Below are 15,747 nucleotides of genomic sequence, written 5' to 3'. Positions count from 1 at the left end.
TCTGTCTGAGTTGCTTACTGTAAAAATGATGCTGTCGCATGAATGTTGTTAGTGGAAATAATGAGCGCCTTTAAACTATAGTTGGTCAAACCAAATTTTCAGTAAATAAGAACAAAAAAACTATACTCATCCTTTTTTCTTGGGTGCTAGTACTAGTGTGAGACAAAGATAGTATGATTCTCCCTGTCTATGTTTGAAATGAGACAGTCCTATGACAAACTATAAAAATATTTTTTATATATTATTACATTACGCTTTAATTTTAGTATTTAATAATCGAAAAATATACAAATACAATAAAGTTATCATAAATAACACACCACCAATCAAACCTTCTTACTTAAGGTCGCCGGAAGAAGTTTTTTTTTCTTTTGGAGGGAACTTTAAAAAAGTTTTACATTAAACCGTTACTTACGAAATTACGCGGTATCAAAATGAAGCATAGTTTAGTAAATTCAAATTTCAGCAGAACTTATAACCCAAGTGGTAGACAAAACGCTCTTTCGGATATAAAGCGGCTTTTAACATCTCGAGACCCTACCGCCCAAGAAAAAGGTTGCGGTTATTTGATTGAAGTACTAAGCCGTTACAACAAAGAGTGTGAGCAGAGGACTCGTCTTGTAGAATATTTATTAGACAATGATATAACAGTCTTTCTCTGCGAAGTCACATCAAACTTGGATTTAAATTTATTTAGGTAAGGTTTTGTCAACATTGTACCGTTATTCATGTTATTATACCTTTTCTTACCATGGGCAGCCGTGGCAAATTAAATAAATATATCTATAAAATAATTAGCGTAGCGTACCTACAAATCAATATGATTATTTAGCACAAGAATAACCCAAAGCGACCAAATATAGGTATTGCAAAACATTCTTGTTAAAATTGGAATAAACGAGTCTTGTGATAGATTTTGTTAAAGCCTGACCAGGAATATGTGATCACACGCCATGTTGCGGAATTTCACTGGAACTATTTTTTTCATACTATACTGAACTGTCACCCTATACATGAGAATGAACAGCGCCCTCTTGACAATGATCATATATTACTGGTCAGGCTTTACTTTCTTTGGATGTTACAATCTATTTGATGCGGACCGTACATTAAATTACATAGGTACCTTCATCTACGACTATATGTTTCGCTGGTTTGGTAGGTACGTACGTTATCTTTTTAATATTTTATAATCTTTAATTCTTTACATGTTACGATCTATTTGAACATACCTACCTTCCTTCAAATACGTCTAGATCGTTATCTTTTTAAGTTGCAAGTTTTGTGTAAAATCTATTTACAAAGGGATCCGTTTTATTTCTTTTCACCACACCAGCTGGTAAAGGGTATATTGATTGTTCAAAAACTGATCAGAAAGTTGCATTTTATTCACGTACAATGAGAGGCAAAGTAATCAAATGCAAATTTTGAGTTGTTTTCTTATATATATATATACGTTTGCTTGTATAATTGACTTTTACGTGATGATTTTGAATGAATCAACAGAATGAATAACATTCATTTTGAATCGATTTCGTGATTTTGTTTGATATTTTACAGTTAGTATTTTTCTTTGTTGGTGTGATGAAAAAAATTGTGTTTCACTCGGTGGCAAAATTTGTTTAACCCTCGTGCCTTGAAACCCTCTCAACGCTCAAGATTCCATTTTTCGAACCACTCGCTACGCTCTTGGTTCAGTTTCTTTCGTTTGCTCGGGTATCAATATTAGCACGACAGGTTAAACAACAACTTTGCCCCCTTGTAAAAACAAATAACTATTTCCCTGTCCTCGCAGATCATTCGTCCATTGCGTGCGTTTGCTATGGTGCGCGCGTCTATTTACAGAGCAGCACGCCGCGCAGTGCGTGGCAGCGGCGTTGCGCGCCCTACAGCAACACACTGGCGCCATCGAGCCCATGCACTTCCTTTGTGACCTGCTCAATGGGTGAGTCTAAAACATGGTTGGTAGGTTCTACAGATTCGAGATAATCGAATTAGAAATAGAGAACTGTGCAAGACTGTTGTTAAGAGTTGTTATTGTTATTGTTGTCAAGAGCACCCTAAACCGGCGAGCGTGTATGAGGAATGTTATGAAAGTGAAGGAAGCGAAAGAGGTATATCAGGATCGTAGCAAGTGGAAATCCGTGGTCTCTGCCTACCCCTCCGGGAAATAGGCGTGATTATATGTATGTATGTATGTATGTTATTGTTAGTGTGCTGGGCACATTTATGCTCGTTCAATCGTTGGCTGCCGCTCCGGTCAGAAAGGTCCTCGAGTAGCAACCATCTTTTATATGATAGGGTTGGACCGGGAGTGGGGGGAGCACTCTAATATACATAGAAACTATCATCATCTTACGTCTCTTAGGCTTTTTTTACCGTGGTTCGCTAAGCATGCATGCGTGGGACCATAAGGCATCACCCTTAGACAAGTTGACTATACCTCAACTCATTTAATTTCCAGTATATCAGAGTTCAAAGCCAGCCCCGCCCTCTCCCCACACAGCGCGTTCTCCGTGGAGCAGCTCCTCGCCTGCCTCTCGTCCCTGGTGCCCCGCACGAACTCCAGCCCCACAGTCCTCGCCAGCGCCCTCGTCCTGCAGGTATAATAGAAAACCAGCCCCGCCCTCTCCCCGCACAGCGCGTTCTCCGTGGAGCAGCCCCTCGCCTGCCTCTCGTCCTCCAGGTAGGGTAAGCCGGGTAAGCCATAATCGCTCTTCATTATCGGTTCATTATTGTGTACGACACCTTGACAGATTGTTTTTACGTGATTTATCAAAATATGTACCAAACTTATAATCAGTTTTCTCGGTTTCGGTTTAACCCGATTTGTATTCCATACCACCAGGCCTTGGTGTCCTACCAACCAGAGGACCTGGACCTGAGGAGCCAGACTGGGGCGAAGCTGGTAGAGGTCTTGGGAGTTTGGTTTGGGCTGCTCGTTGGGAGCTTGAATCATTCGATGCTGACTGGAGATAAGGAGATGTGTGGGATGTTTTTCGCTGTGACGTGTAAGCTTGGATTGGATGTTATGAGGTAAGAAAACCGCTTACTTGTTTGGACGTAGATTAGCGAAACGGACACATTGTTATTAAAATGATATTTGTGGGTAGACTGGGTTGGATTGGATCTTTGTCCTTAAATATAATATTATGTACTTAGTTAGAATACGGTTGAGAAATGACAGATAAATGAATGCGTATTCTTATTCTTAAAACAAAATGTCTGTTAACGTTTTAGCTGCTACCAATACGCCACATTGGTGCAAAAACAAAATATTTACAAATATCCTCTAATCTAACGTTTGAGACATAATTTTTAGGCTAGCCAAACTACTCGACAGCGGCAAACAAAACCCTAGCTTCGTGCAATCAATTTTGGCCGACGAAGAAGAAATAACAGCATCAAAGCAATGTGCTCTCTCACTAAAGGATTCCATACACCGAGTTCTGCTCGAACTTGTTGGCTTTACTAAGGTACGTACCTGTACCTATTATAGAGAGAAGAAGACTTTTCTGTCGGTTCCTCACAGCTGTGGATCCTGACTCCACTTTCCAATTTTCCTTATAGCGGCTCTTCACTTCTACCTATCGGTTACTTTGTGGGAAGCTTTCGAGCCTTATTTTAGCGTCATAAAGGTGTCCAAGTCCAACCAAGTTTGTGATAGTCCAAGGTCATCTTAGTCCAGGCGCGTTAAAGCTCCGTCTACTTAATGGCAATACTTTTGGCAATTCTTTGCAAAAAGCGTTTTTCGATTGGGCAACCGCATCTCCGCATCGATGTTGCCAGTTTCCGCCTGCAATTTTTTTAAATTCTTTTTTAATTTCTAGGAAAATCAAGACCAGCTTTCCACAGAAGAATACGGAGTGTTCCTGAAGTTTATGTTAAACTTCATGTACGATGCGACCTATGAACAACTGCGAGCAGAGTTCTGTGACGTTTTATTCTCCAAAGGATACCTGATTATGCTGCCCCAGTCTCAAATCGATAGGTAGGTGAAATAAAGATAGACAAAGGAGTTAGGAGTAAGACGAATATAAATAAATGTGTAGTTAGTGAAAATATGCACTCGTACATTTTGTGGATTTGACAAGTATAATGTCCTCTACGCAGTAAGCACCATCTACTGCTGTGGCCATGAATCTAGTATAACTGGATCGGGCATGAGGGGTGAGGGGAAATGACCGAACGGGATAGTTTTATGTATCTTTCAGTAGGAGTAGCAGAGAAAGCGCTGTTATTGTTTGTCCTTGTCACAGTATCACATTTTTTTGTAAATTTAGTATGGTTTATGGTAGGCTACAAATCTGCTCGAACAATCATATTGTCGCATTGCGTATGTTCTGTCCCTCACGGGCGCACGCGTATAGCTCATCTATGTAATGCTAGGCTGTGACAGATTTGTAACTACAATATTTTGCACTATTGTACGGCGTACGCGTATCCAGTATGTACTTACTTACATCAAAGACTCAATTAAAACTTTGGCATACATCATATCATACTAGACCTAGACGTACCTATCCCTTACTTTTTCAGAAACGATATGACCGTGCGCAATGTGAGCACATTATTACTCGGAGAAATGCTGAAAGGTTTAGCTCAGAAGTACCTTAAAGTTGACTCTGGGTCAGACAACAACACTTGTGCAAGAGATATACACGTTAGTATTTTATATACATAAAAACCACACAAACATAATATTATAACGACATTGTATTGTATGAAAATTTTAAAACGTAACTACCATCAGCATATAAGTAAACTTAATTAATCGTTACAATAATTCTATGTACTTCGATGATATTTAATTTAACTGAAACTCTTAAAAAATACCACTATAATTATTGCAGTCCTGCAAATAGTATTTATCTAGAACTTCTACTTACGCCATCTAATTCCATAGACTTAAACTATTTTCGTTATGCCATTCGTGGCTGGAGGGCGTTAGTAGTACCTATCTTAGTTGTATTTAGTTATTTTCATTATTTGTTTTCGCTCTTTTCACTAAACTTGATTTGATATTTGGAGAACTACATTGATCGCGAGTGGTTAATTTCTAAAATTGTAATGGTATCATATTTTGAAAGACGATTTTGTGCTTGGGAAATACCACATGGTTGTACTACTAGCGCCATCTCAGTACTATTATCTGAAATTTTGTAGATATGCTATTCATGGCTAGGGGTCGTTAGTAGTATCATAATCTTCACAGATTGCGGGATGTTTCATGTAGTTTCTATGACCATGACGCAAAAATATTACAATATATTTAGTCTTCTTTAATCTTGATTTTTACTTATTTAGCTTTTTTACTCTTTACGTGGTTAGTGCAGCATTACAAGCTGGTGTAACAGCTGCAAATCGTTAGTACTACTTGTTGATAGAGGGCGCTAGTAGTATCGTATCTTCTTTGTTATGTTTTGGTTGTATGGTGGTCTTTACATCTCAAAAAATAAATAATTATGTTTATAAACTCTTCTAACTTAAGTAGACCAATAAATTTGTTTTTATTTTTCAAAACGTGAAGTAAAAATTGAAGAAATGATACGAGTAGTTACATTAGAGTTACAACGAAGTTACGCTCTGCAAAGAGGGTGAGATTAAAATGTTTAAAACATTTATATGTTAACAAGTTGGGGAACAAATCAAATTATTTTATTAAATATTTTGATTTGTGTTTTTATGTAGTCACACTACTATATATAAATTAAAAACTGTAATAGATGTCATATATTAAAGAAAAAGTGACGAAGCCCTCCAGTGGTAAAGGCCGGTTTTTTTTTTCTTTAATATATGCCATCTATTACAGTTTTCATTTATATGTTAGTTATTTTAGATGTGAGGTAAAAAGGTACATAAGATTATGCAGAATCACCTGTGCAGTGTGAAGTCTTTCATGTTTAGAGGTAGAGTCATGCATGTATCTACTTAAATATAGTTTGTTAATATTTACAGATGGGCTTGGTGGAACTCCAGAATGGAATAGAGCAGCCGCACAACGTTGGATACCAACTACAAAAGAGACATCCATACAGCTTGCTCGTCTACATTTACTTCTATTGCCAATCTTCTGACAAGTAAACTAGGATAATAAAATTTAGTTTATTCTATGCTACTATACACATTTGTGGCTTTCTATCACAGAAGGGTACTTATGCTTCAAGTGTAATAATGACCTTTTTATGTGAAATTCCAACAGAAATTCTGATAGAATGGTCCTTATTGCGCATGAAGCGTAAGGACCCTTCTCTAATGGAAAGCCACATTTTTTAACCCTTAAATGCATGATTTTTTGTATAACTTTTTAATAAATTGAAATAGATGTGTCATGCTGTATAAAAGTAATAAATGTGATTTTGGATAGCTGCATATTGAGCCACGGACCATCAAATATACGATGCATATATACATCATTATGCATTTAAGGGTTAAAGGTCTTAAATCTTTCTTTCTAATACTATGTATTTTGAAATTATAAATATTTTGAAACACATTTCTTGACCTACAAAATACCCCTTTCCGGGTACTAGTAGCACCACCTTATTATTTATATTTGAACTATTTTAGTTCCGCTATGCATAGCTAGATGGCGTTAGTAGTACGATGGTTATAACTGTTTTTTACATTTGTCCAGTTACCCAATTTTGGACTTTCTGTCGATACCCGTAACGTCTATATTTCTTTCAGTCCTGAAGAAGTAACGGCGCCGTTGTTGCCGCCCCTGATAGAACACATACTCCGCTTGCCAAAGAACTTTACGCCGCCTCCGTACATAATAAAGGCCCTTTGGCTAGTTTTTGCAGTTAGTTTAGTACCCTAATCTAATACCACGATTTAATGCAAATAAAAAAAAACATTTATCCATATTTAAATACATTTATCGTAGTTTTATAAATCTTCATTTATAGTTTTAAAGTGTGTCGACAGATGGCAGTGAATTTACTGGGGTTACAAAATTTACTATGACAGTACTGCTCTAGTATAAGTTACTCTATGATACTTTGCGATGAAAATTCCAATGCCTATTTATGACAATAAAATTAAAACCTTCAACCTTCAAGAAAAGAGCGTACTCCCTCCCATCTTAAAGGCCGGCAACGCACTTGCAACCCCTCTGGTGCTGCGGGTGTCCATGGGCGGCGGTGATCGCTTACCATCAGGTGATCCGTCTGCTCGTTTGCCTCCTATATCATAATTTTTTTTAATAATAATGGTTCAGTTAATTTCAGGCGAAAATTGACCCTAGGATTGTTTTAGTGTCACAAACAATTTACCTGCTACATCAAAAATAATGTTAATTTCCATTTCTTTTCACAAAAGATGTCTTCAATATCTGGCACGCTATCCTCCCTGAATGAGAGAGTATATCTAGAGAAAGCCACGGACCGTCTTATTTCCATGCTGTGCCCGGAACCCTCCCTGTATTACACGCATAATCCGGCTCTGCTACTGTGGGCCTTCATCTCGCGTCGGATTCATCAAAAAGTTCGGCTGCAAGTGGTAATAATCCTTCAGGATCCATAATAACTCTAGACTCTAGACTAGAGATGTACCGAATATTCGGTTACTATCCGGTAGGTATTCGGCCTATCCGGCCCTTATTTTAATATTCGGCCGGATACTTAATAGTGCCATATTATCCGGCCGGATACCGGATAGTGACCTATTATCTGGCCGGATACCGGTAGTAACTGCTTGATTTCGGAGTAAACAGATTGGATTTAAGAAACGGTCACGGTCATAATTCTACTCGACGCGTCTCATTTCGAACCTAGAAATGAGTCCGGGCGAATGTTCACTACGAAACAGGCGGCCTACCCAAGGTGACAATCGCTATACGCTTCGCCATCGAATCGCTTTGTGCCTCTCTATCACTCCTCACTCCTCCATATAAGTGTGACAGTGACAGTTGCGTTTCGTTCACTACGGACCGTTAGCGATTGGCATGTTGTCTACTACGGGGCCTGGTCAAAACCTACACAATGCGCACCTGAAAAACTGAGAAGTAGGTATAGTTCCACCGGCCGAATATTCAGCGGCCGGATACCGAATATTCGGTATCCAGTATCAGGCCAAACACCAATCCGTTGCATCTCTACTCTAAGTTACGGAGCTCCTCATTCTCCTCAACATTCAGCCTGGAAGCCATAGGCGTCGCCAGCCGATGGGCTAGGGGGAGGGCAGTTGATATGGCCTACGGCCAAGGGGAGGGGGAGGGGTATACATTTAGTTACAAATTTTATTCTCTAGGGGAAGACAGCTGCCTTTCCCTGCCACCCCTTGGCGACGCCCTTACCTAGAACCTTCCTTTTAATACACGCACAACCCTGCTCTGTTATTATAACACTTCATAATTTTAATTGTAGTTGAATTCAATTTAATTATAGAAATATTATTCGTTTCTAACTCATTAAGAAGAAATCCACTTACAACGCTCAAAATACGAAATATAAACCACTAATGATCATTTTAGCTATCCCAATGGTTCAAGATCGAAGACTCCTTACCATCAGAACTGATCTCCGACCCCGGCGTATGGGAGCTCCTCCTCAGCATTCTGACATCTAGCAAAGACGCTCAAGTCCTGCAGAACTGCAACAAAACCATCTATAGCTGTCTGGAAGAAATAGATGACGATGGGAGAGAGGACTTTGGGCTGATCGTTTGGCCAATGCTGCCCGAAGTGCTGGCTAAAGCATTGATAGACTTCGGTTGTTCGATTGGTAGGTGTCTAAATAATCCAGTTAGACAAAACTCTTAATACGAGCAAAGAGAATATATATATTATAGGGGTACTGTCATAGTAAATTTTGTAGTCACAGTAAATTTACTGCCATCTATCGACACACGATTACATAATATATGTATATTGTACATATGTAGCTACTTATCTATGTTTGTGTTCTTAGTACGTGTTTCACCATACAATGAGTTAGGACGTAGCCATCACTACATACCAAACTATACAAACTTACCTACATATACGAACTATACGAAGTAGGTAGTGTAGTGTAATGTGTGAACAAAATGATAATCTATTTTTTTACCTTCTTTTTAGAGACCAACATGTGCTACCTCCTAGAGCTGTCCTCTGCGCTAGTCCCCGCAGAGCTCGACGACGCTCTTGACCTTAAGCTAGCTATCCTAACAAAAGCTATATTCACTAAGACCCGACGCCAATGTTCCTACTTCTAACCCGTACCTTTCCAGAGACCAACGTAATATGCTACGTCCTAGAGCTTTCCTCCGCGCTAGACCCTGAAGAGCTCGACGCTCGAGCTAGCTGTCCGACAATCCGCTGTTCCTACTTCCACCCTCAGAGACCAACATATGCTACCTCCTAGAGCTTTTCTCTGCACTAAGTCCGACAGAGCTCGACGACCTTCCACGCAACCGCTATATTCACTAAGTGCCGAGACGATAAGCTGTTTCTACTTCCACCCTGTATCTTTCTTTCCAGAGGCCAACATATGCTACCTCCTAGAGCTTTCCTCCGCGCTAGTCCCTGAAGAGCTGGACGACGCTCTTTGCCTTAAGCTAGCTGTCCTGACAACGGCTATATTCACTAAGGACCGGGACGAGGCACGGTACGACTACGAATTCGCTTGCCTCAGGCTGAGCTTGTATTTGTTGAGTTTTGCTAACAAGCAGAATGATAATAGAGGTAAGAAGTTTATTTAATCTTTATCATCAGTTCTTAATTCGAGATTTCGAGAAACCAATCATGAGAAGTGACTACAATTTTCGGGAACCCACAACTACTCCTTATCTTTGCACTTTCCGTTGCACTGCACCCTACATGCAGAAATCGCTGATCCACTTTGGCACCCTAATTCCAAAAAATAGTCTTTCCGAAAGGGATTGTTTTGACATTATATTTAAAAAAAAACGGAAACAAGCACTAACAACATTTAGGTAAAGTTAAGCCTAGAAATAAAATAAAACACACAAGCTATAAAATATACTTACCTACAAAAAACGAACGCAATTATAAAGAAAATACCCCTTCTAATAAGTCGGACTGCGGCATAGACCCCATGATACTGGCGGCGTTACCTCTCTGTATTGCAAGGGAAATACGTTGAAAGAGGTACGCGCCAGCCCTGGGGTCCCCTGAGGTGTCGACCAGCCGCGCCGACAGTGCTCCCATGAATATTTTCATGTCGGCTGACCAGGGACCCAAAGTCTCAACCGCGAGCGCCGCAAACTCATAGTCGTTAAGCAACGCTGAGTATTTGCGGCGCTTGAGTACTTGGGCCTGGTCTGCCGCAGCGCCGGCCCGAATGCGGGTCCCCTGAATGTGGGACTGTGCAAAGGTGTCGACACAAGTTGCGTCCCACACTAGGGCCCTTCCTAATTTCCACGGCACCAACGTGGCTCCGTCAGGACGCTTGCCGTCGTCCCTTGCCATGCCCACAGGTTCTAAAACCGCAGGCACAGACACGGTGGCAAGCGCGCGACGTACCAAATCGTTAATGGTGCCGTGGCGGAATATTCGGCCGGCGCTTCTTGAGCATGAGAGGCCATGGCGGCCCAACTGGTCCACATCCTTGCCGCAGACGCAAGTATGAGGAACACATATTCTGGACCCAAGCCTCAAGCATATTGCTATCCTTAAGCTACTTGGGTCCAGAACAGTGCCGATCTGTCTTGATGGGAGAGCTTTTAACCAGTGGCCCGACTCGCGGGCGGAAACTGCCAGAATGCGCGCACGTTCGAAATCGTCCGGGCTGTGTTCCATGAGTGAGGCATGGGCTATCTTTAGAAGTGGGGAGTCCCAATCCCGCTGACAATGACGGGCAACTGGGATGTCCGCACTCGGGCACGACTCACACCAGGCCTCCCTGGCCTCCTTCAGGTTCACTATCTCATCGTCTGGTATCGAGGAACGGTTTAAAATAATACCGACGAGAGAAAGCGAGCCGTACACAGAGGACAGGAAAGCAGGTAGAGCTATGCTCGCGGATGTGCGAACACCCAGCCCCCCAAATCTTATTGGGAGAACCGCTTGGGTCCAGGGCCTAAAATTGGAGAGCCTAAAAGGGTGAGGGACGATTTAGAGTGAACAGAAATATTTGGCAGGACCGTGTTAAAGTTAGTTAAAATTTCAATTTTTCTTTCCGGTGAAAGGTGATCTGGTAGGAAAATCTCACATTTGGTAAAGTTTAACGCAAGTCCGATTTTGGACAATTGATTTATTATGTATTGAACGTCTTGTAGAACATTTATGGCATCACCACCAAGGGATCCATCATCTAAATACCAGAGGTTGAATTTTGAATGTAGTTTAGTGATGATTGGATGAATGACTAAGCTAAAAATGGCGGGCCCAAGCGGGTCTCCTTGTTGACAGCCCATGCTTGATAAAATAGTTTTGTCTCCAAATAATAATTTTGATGGTGCTCCGTAGCATTGCCATAAATAATTATAAATGTCTGGCAGTTCTTTTTTTACTTCTGCTAGCAGAGCACCGCGGTCAACCGAATTAAAGGCATTTTTAACGTCTAATTTTAGAAAAACTTCAAAGTCCGGACGATTCAAAAAAGTGCGCGCAGCGTGTACCGCTGCCTCGCAGCCGCCCTTGATTCCAAAACCCAGCTGTCGAGGTTTGAAGGCGTTTGTCAGTTTTTTATTGAGCTTTCTGCAGCAGAGCTTTGAAGCCAATCGTCTGATGGTGCAACCCACGGCGATCGGGCGAATCCCGCCATCTTTTTTGGATAGGGCCACGAGATTAGCACCGTACAACAGCGGGACGATCTCGGGGTGTACGCGGCCCGATAGCATTAGGTTTATTAACGCTGTGAGTTCCTTTAGTAACTCTGCTCTTGCTTCGCCTAGAGACTTCGTGGTCAGGTCCTTTAGGTGCTGTGGAGACAAACCATCTAATCCGCCAGCAGATCCGTTGGGAAACGATGATATGGCTTGCAACACTGCGTCCTCGCATACATGTATCGTAGGGTCGTCAGAGGCGGGTAGAACTGGCAGCGTCAAGGAGGCGGCAGGGGCGGGGTGTTTTTCAATCAAGACGGCGTAGGTCTCAGCAGAGTGCGCAGCCAAGTCGTCGTGGGAGAATAAAAGACGGGCAGCTCCACTTACATCCCCTTCCGAAATTTTATTTTCAACTGATCTTATCTTGGTACTGAGTGAATTATGAGGTAAACGAGTATAATTTTCTCGGGATGGGTAAGCAGGGTAAATAGCTTGGGGATTAGAGAAAAATTGAAGGGATTGTTATATGGCTTTCCAACCCAAAGGGAAAATTAGGCCTTGTTAGAATCAGTCCAGTTTCCTCACGATGTTTTCCTTCACCGAAAAGCGATTGGTAAATTTCAAATGATATTTTGTGCATGTGTGAACTGAATTATATCATATCTAACTATTAGGTATTTCTAGTAAGCAATAGCAGTTCAAAGATGTTCATTAAGATTGATCTGTACGTATCTCCATTAATTACATATGTTTGAACTCCCAGTGTTAGTGACATACATAAACCGCGCTGGCTTCCTTCCTCGTCTGCTTTCGGCAACCAACAGCATGGATACCAAAGTTGCATGTATTGCGCTACAGCTGCTCTCGTACATCGTGCATTACTTCACTAAGAATAATTATCAAGTAAGACTCGTCTTAGCATAGTTTAAACGAATTCCGGTTGCATCCTTGACTGAATTTATTGTTTCTAAATTTGACGTAATTTTGCAAAAGGGAACCAACCCCACGAAAGAATTTGAATGGAGATTTAATGTGGGCTGGTTCCCGTTTGTTGGACAACGTCCAATTTAAAACCGATTTTTGATATTTTCGCCCCAAATACGACATTCCACATTCTCTGTCTCTGTTTTAAAACCGTAGGTACCAGTCAGGCCATGCCAGCATTCCTTGGACCTTCCTACTAGTTACTTTACTGCCTGTATTTCATTAAACATTAAACGATTACAAGAGTATGATTTCTTTTATTCGCTTCAGCGGACTTTCCGTGTTAGGTACTCTGCAAGTCTGAACATCCAGTGCAGCATGTTCATCTGCTTGACTCACAGTACTTTCAAGCGCCTACTTTTACCTGTGCTTTTACTGTATTTGTAATCACACGGACGTTATTTACCACTCTGATTACATGACAGTATCAATATTTTTATGCGTGTTACAGCCAAAATCCCTCCTCCAAATCCAATCCCACCAAATAATCAAGTCTCTCCGGGACGACAGCAGTTCAGAGCGCGGGGCATCTCTGCTTCAACTACTTTACATGGTTCTCAACTCCGGGCCAAATACACCTCTTGTCCTGTCTTGTGACTTGGAGGTTTCTAATGAGCAACAGTATGATGCGTTACGGGCTCTGATGTTGAGGATTCAGATGCTATGTTGTAAGGTTAGTATAAATTGCAATCTGAACTCTGAACCCTGAATGAATCCCATCTCTTCCAAATTAATAACCTGTCTTGTGACTTGGAGGTTTCTAATGAGCAACAGTATGATGCGTTACGGGCTCTGATGTTGAGGATTCAGATGCTATGTTGTAAGGTTAGTATAAATTGCAATCTGAACTCTGAACCCTGAATGAATCCCATCTCTTCCAAATTAATAACCTGTCTTGTGACTTGGAGGTTTCTAATGAGCAACAGTATGATGCGTTACGGGCTCTGATGTTGAGGATTCAGATGCTATGTTGTAAGGTTAGTATAAATTGCAATCTGAACTCTGAACCCTGAATGAATCCCATCTCTTCCAAATCAATAACCTGTCTTGTGACTTGGAGGTTTCTAATGAGCAACAGTATGATGCGTTACGGGCTCTGATGTTGAGGATTCAGATGCTATGTTGTAAGGTTAGTTTAAATAACAATCTGAAAACTGAACCCTGAACCCCATCTCATCCCAATTTATAACCATGAAGCTTCCTGAATGGCAGTAACTATATGTGCATTATTGGATCTGATGTTGCGTGGTGTAATGATATGGTATAAGGTTAGGGTTAGTATAAGTTAGAGTAATCTTTAATTTAAATTAGGAATAGAATAGAACAGAATGAGATATAGGCTAGTTAGTTCAACTCAGAGCCGAATATTCTCTTAGTCCCGTGATGAATACTCTCTGTGATCTGGAGACTTCTATAATGAACAGCAATATGATGCGTTACTGATGTTGAGGATTCAGATTTGATTTGAGGAAAGATTTGTAAGGACTAATCTTATATGAAAGGTTTAAATCTAACTTATAAAAATAGTTATTCTAATAGGTAGTTTAAAAAAAACAAGCGCATCAGCTTTCAGCTGCTAGTGTATTAAACAATATAATTTATAATTCAATTTATCAGTAAGCTGGGCTAGAGTACTTAACTACGGGGCCAAAAGTCCTTTAATCATGTCTTGTGACTTGGAGGGTTCTGTTGAGCAGCAGTGTTGCGGGCTTTGATGTTAAGAATTCAAATGCTGTGTTCTAAGGATAGTACTAGCCGGTAATACAGTAATACTATAGTTAGGTTAATTTAATTACTTAATTTATTATAGTCTCGTAAATTGAACCAATATTTTTTTCAGGACTACTTAGGTAGTTATTTTTCAGTCCTCAAGGACACAAACAAATATTATTAAATACACAAATATTAAAATTTACAAACACTTTACTTTTCCTTTCTATCTCATAACAACGCAGCACTAAAGCAATAGTAATCACTAATCACGAATGTAATTATTATAATGCACGAGGAAGTTAGGTAATAAGGAAGTTCTTATAAAGTACCTACTCTCGAAAAAGTTACTCGTTTTATGCGGAGTACACAATGCTACACATATTGGATAATGGGCAAACGTAGGCCAATCTAAGGAACGCGGAATGCTATAACAATATTGCTTGCCCCCTCTTACGCATAACTGCGTCCCTTAAATCGGTCTACGTTGGCCCAATATGTGTACTCGGCATTAGTTTATCAAACGTCGTTATAACTCCTGAAATAATTGGATATTATATGGCAATTGGATACCGCCTATTTTGCCTTTCACAATATAATTATTACTCTTGGCACAGGAATCTAAAAACCATCCCTCCGGCGCTTGGAAAACCCTCAGCGCTATATTTAGACACGCGGTTTTCAACAAAAGCGACTCCAAGCTAGTGGCCACACTGACATCCCAACCATGGACGCACACTCTCATACACTTCCAAATAACACAAGATATCACCGAAGACTTCCTAGCGTTCACACAAACATGGCTAAGTCTCATGAAGTTCACGTTGAAGAATTCTAGAGAAAAGAAGAGAGGATGGATGTCTAAGCAGAGTTTGGTTTGTAAGACGCTGTTGTTGATAAAAAAGTATTTGGTAGTTGAAGATGAGGACAGAGATGATGTGAAGCAGAAAATTTTAGGAACTGTTAAAGAGATTTTAGATGATTCGGATTTGAACGTTTAACGATTATTATCTTACTTCTACTTTTTCATTAGCGCATATCTAGTTATAGAGAATCTAGTGCCGTAACTAAGAAGATGTTTTTTGACAGGTCGTAACATCGCGAACTATGTCATATATGATCTTGTGATTTTACCTACTTATGATATTTACCAGATAATTTCCTGTTTACCTATTTTAATGGCATTGGAATGCCATGACAGTACTAAAATGACTTTTCTTCTCATGGCCAAAATGTTCATGTCAAAAACTATTTGTAGAAGTCAAAACGAGCCTTTCAAGTTTATTTAGGTACTTAGAACTAATTGTTTTTTTTTCTATTTTTTGTTGTTAATGCTAACTG

General features: G+C 40.3%; 2 protein-coding genes across 2 annotated transcripts in view; both read left to right on the top strand.

Annotated features, from left to right (window-relative positions):
• Positions 1–10,345, top strand: part of LOC134749434 (putative phosphatidate phosphatase) — a 136,881-nt gene extending 126,536 nt beyond the window's left edge. Inside the window, exon 6 of the mRNA XM_063684366.1 lies at positions 10,020–10,345. Coding sequence (XP_063540436.1) covers positions 10,020–10,088 — 69 coding nt within the window. The 3' untranslated portion in view covers positions 10,089–10,345. The remainder of the gene's footprint in view (positions 1–10,019) is intronic.
• Positions 367–15,427, top strand: LOC134749446 (uncharacterized). The gene is made up of 15 exons (XM_063684382.1): positions 367–697; positions 1,796–1,945; positions 2,465–2,603; positions 2,849–3,036; positions 3,323–3,476; positions 3,831–3,991; positions 4,540–4,663; positions 5,959–6,080; positions 6,691–6,805; positions 7,324–7,503; positions 8,477–8,726; positions 9,464–9,667; positions 12,476–12,615; positions 13,148–13,369; positions 15,024–15,427. Exons 1-15 carry the CDS (start codon positions 435–437, stop codon positions 15,405–15,407), a joined length of 2,796 nt encoding a protein of 931 aa, XP_063540452.1. The 5' UTR covers positions 367–434; the 3' UTR covers positions 15,408–15,427.
• The last annotated feature ends 320 nt before the right edge of the window (positions 15,428–15,747 follow it).

This window comes from Cydia strobilella, chromosome 18, assembly GCF_947568885.1.
Source record: "Cydia strobilella chromosome 18, ilCydStro3.1, whole genome shotgun sequence".
Lineage (NCBI taxonomy): Eukaryota > Metazoa > Arthropoda > Insecta > Lepidoptera > Tortricidae > Cydia > Cydia strobilella.
The sequence above is the reverse complement of the archived record's forward strand: the minus strand, read 5'-3'. Positions and strand labels throughout refer to the sequence as shown.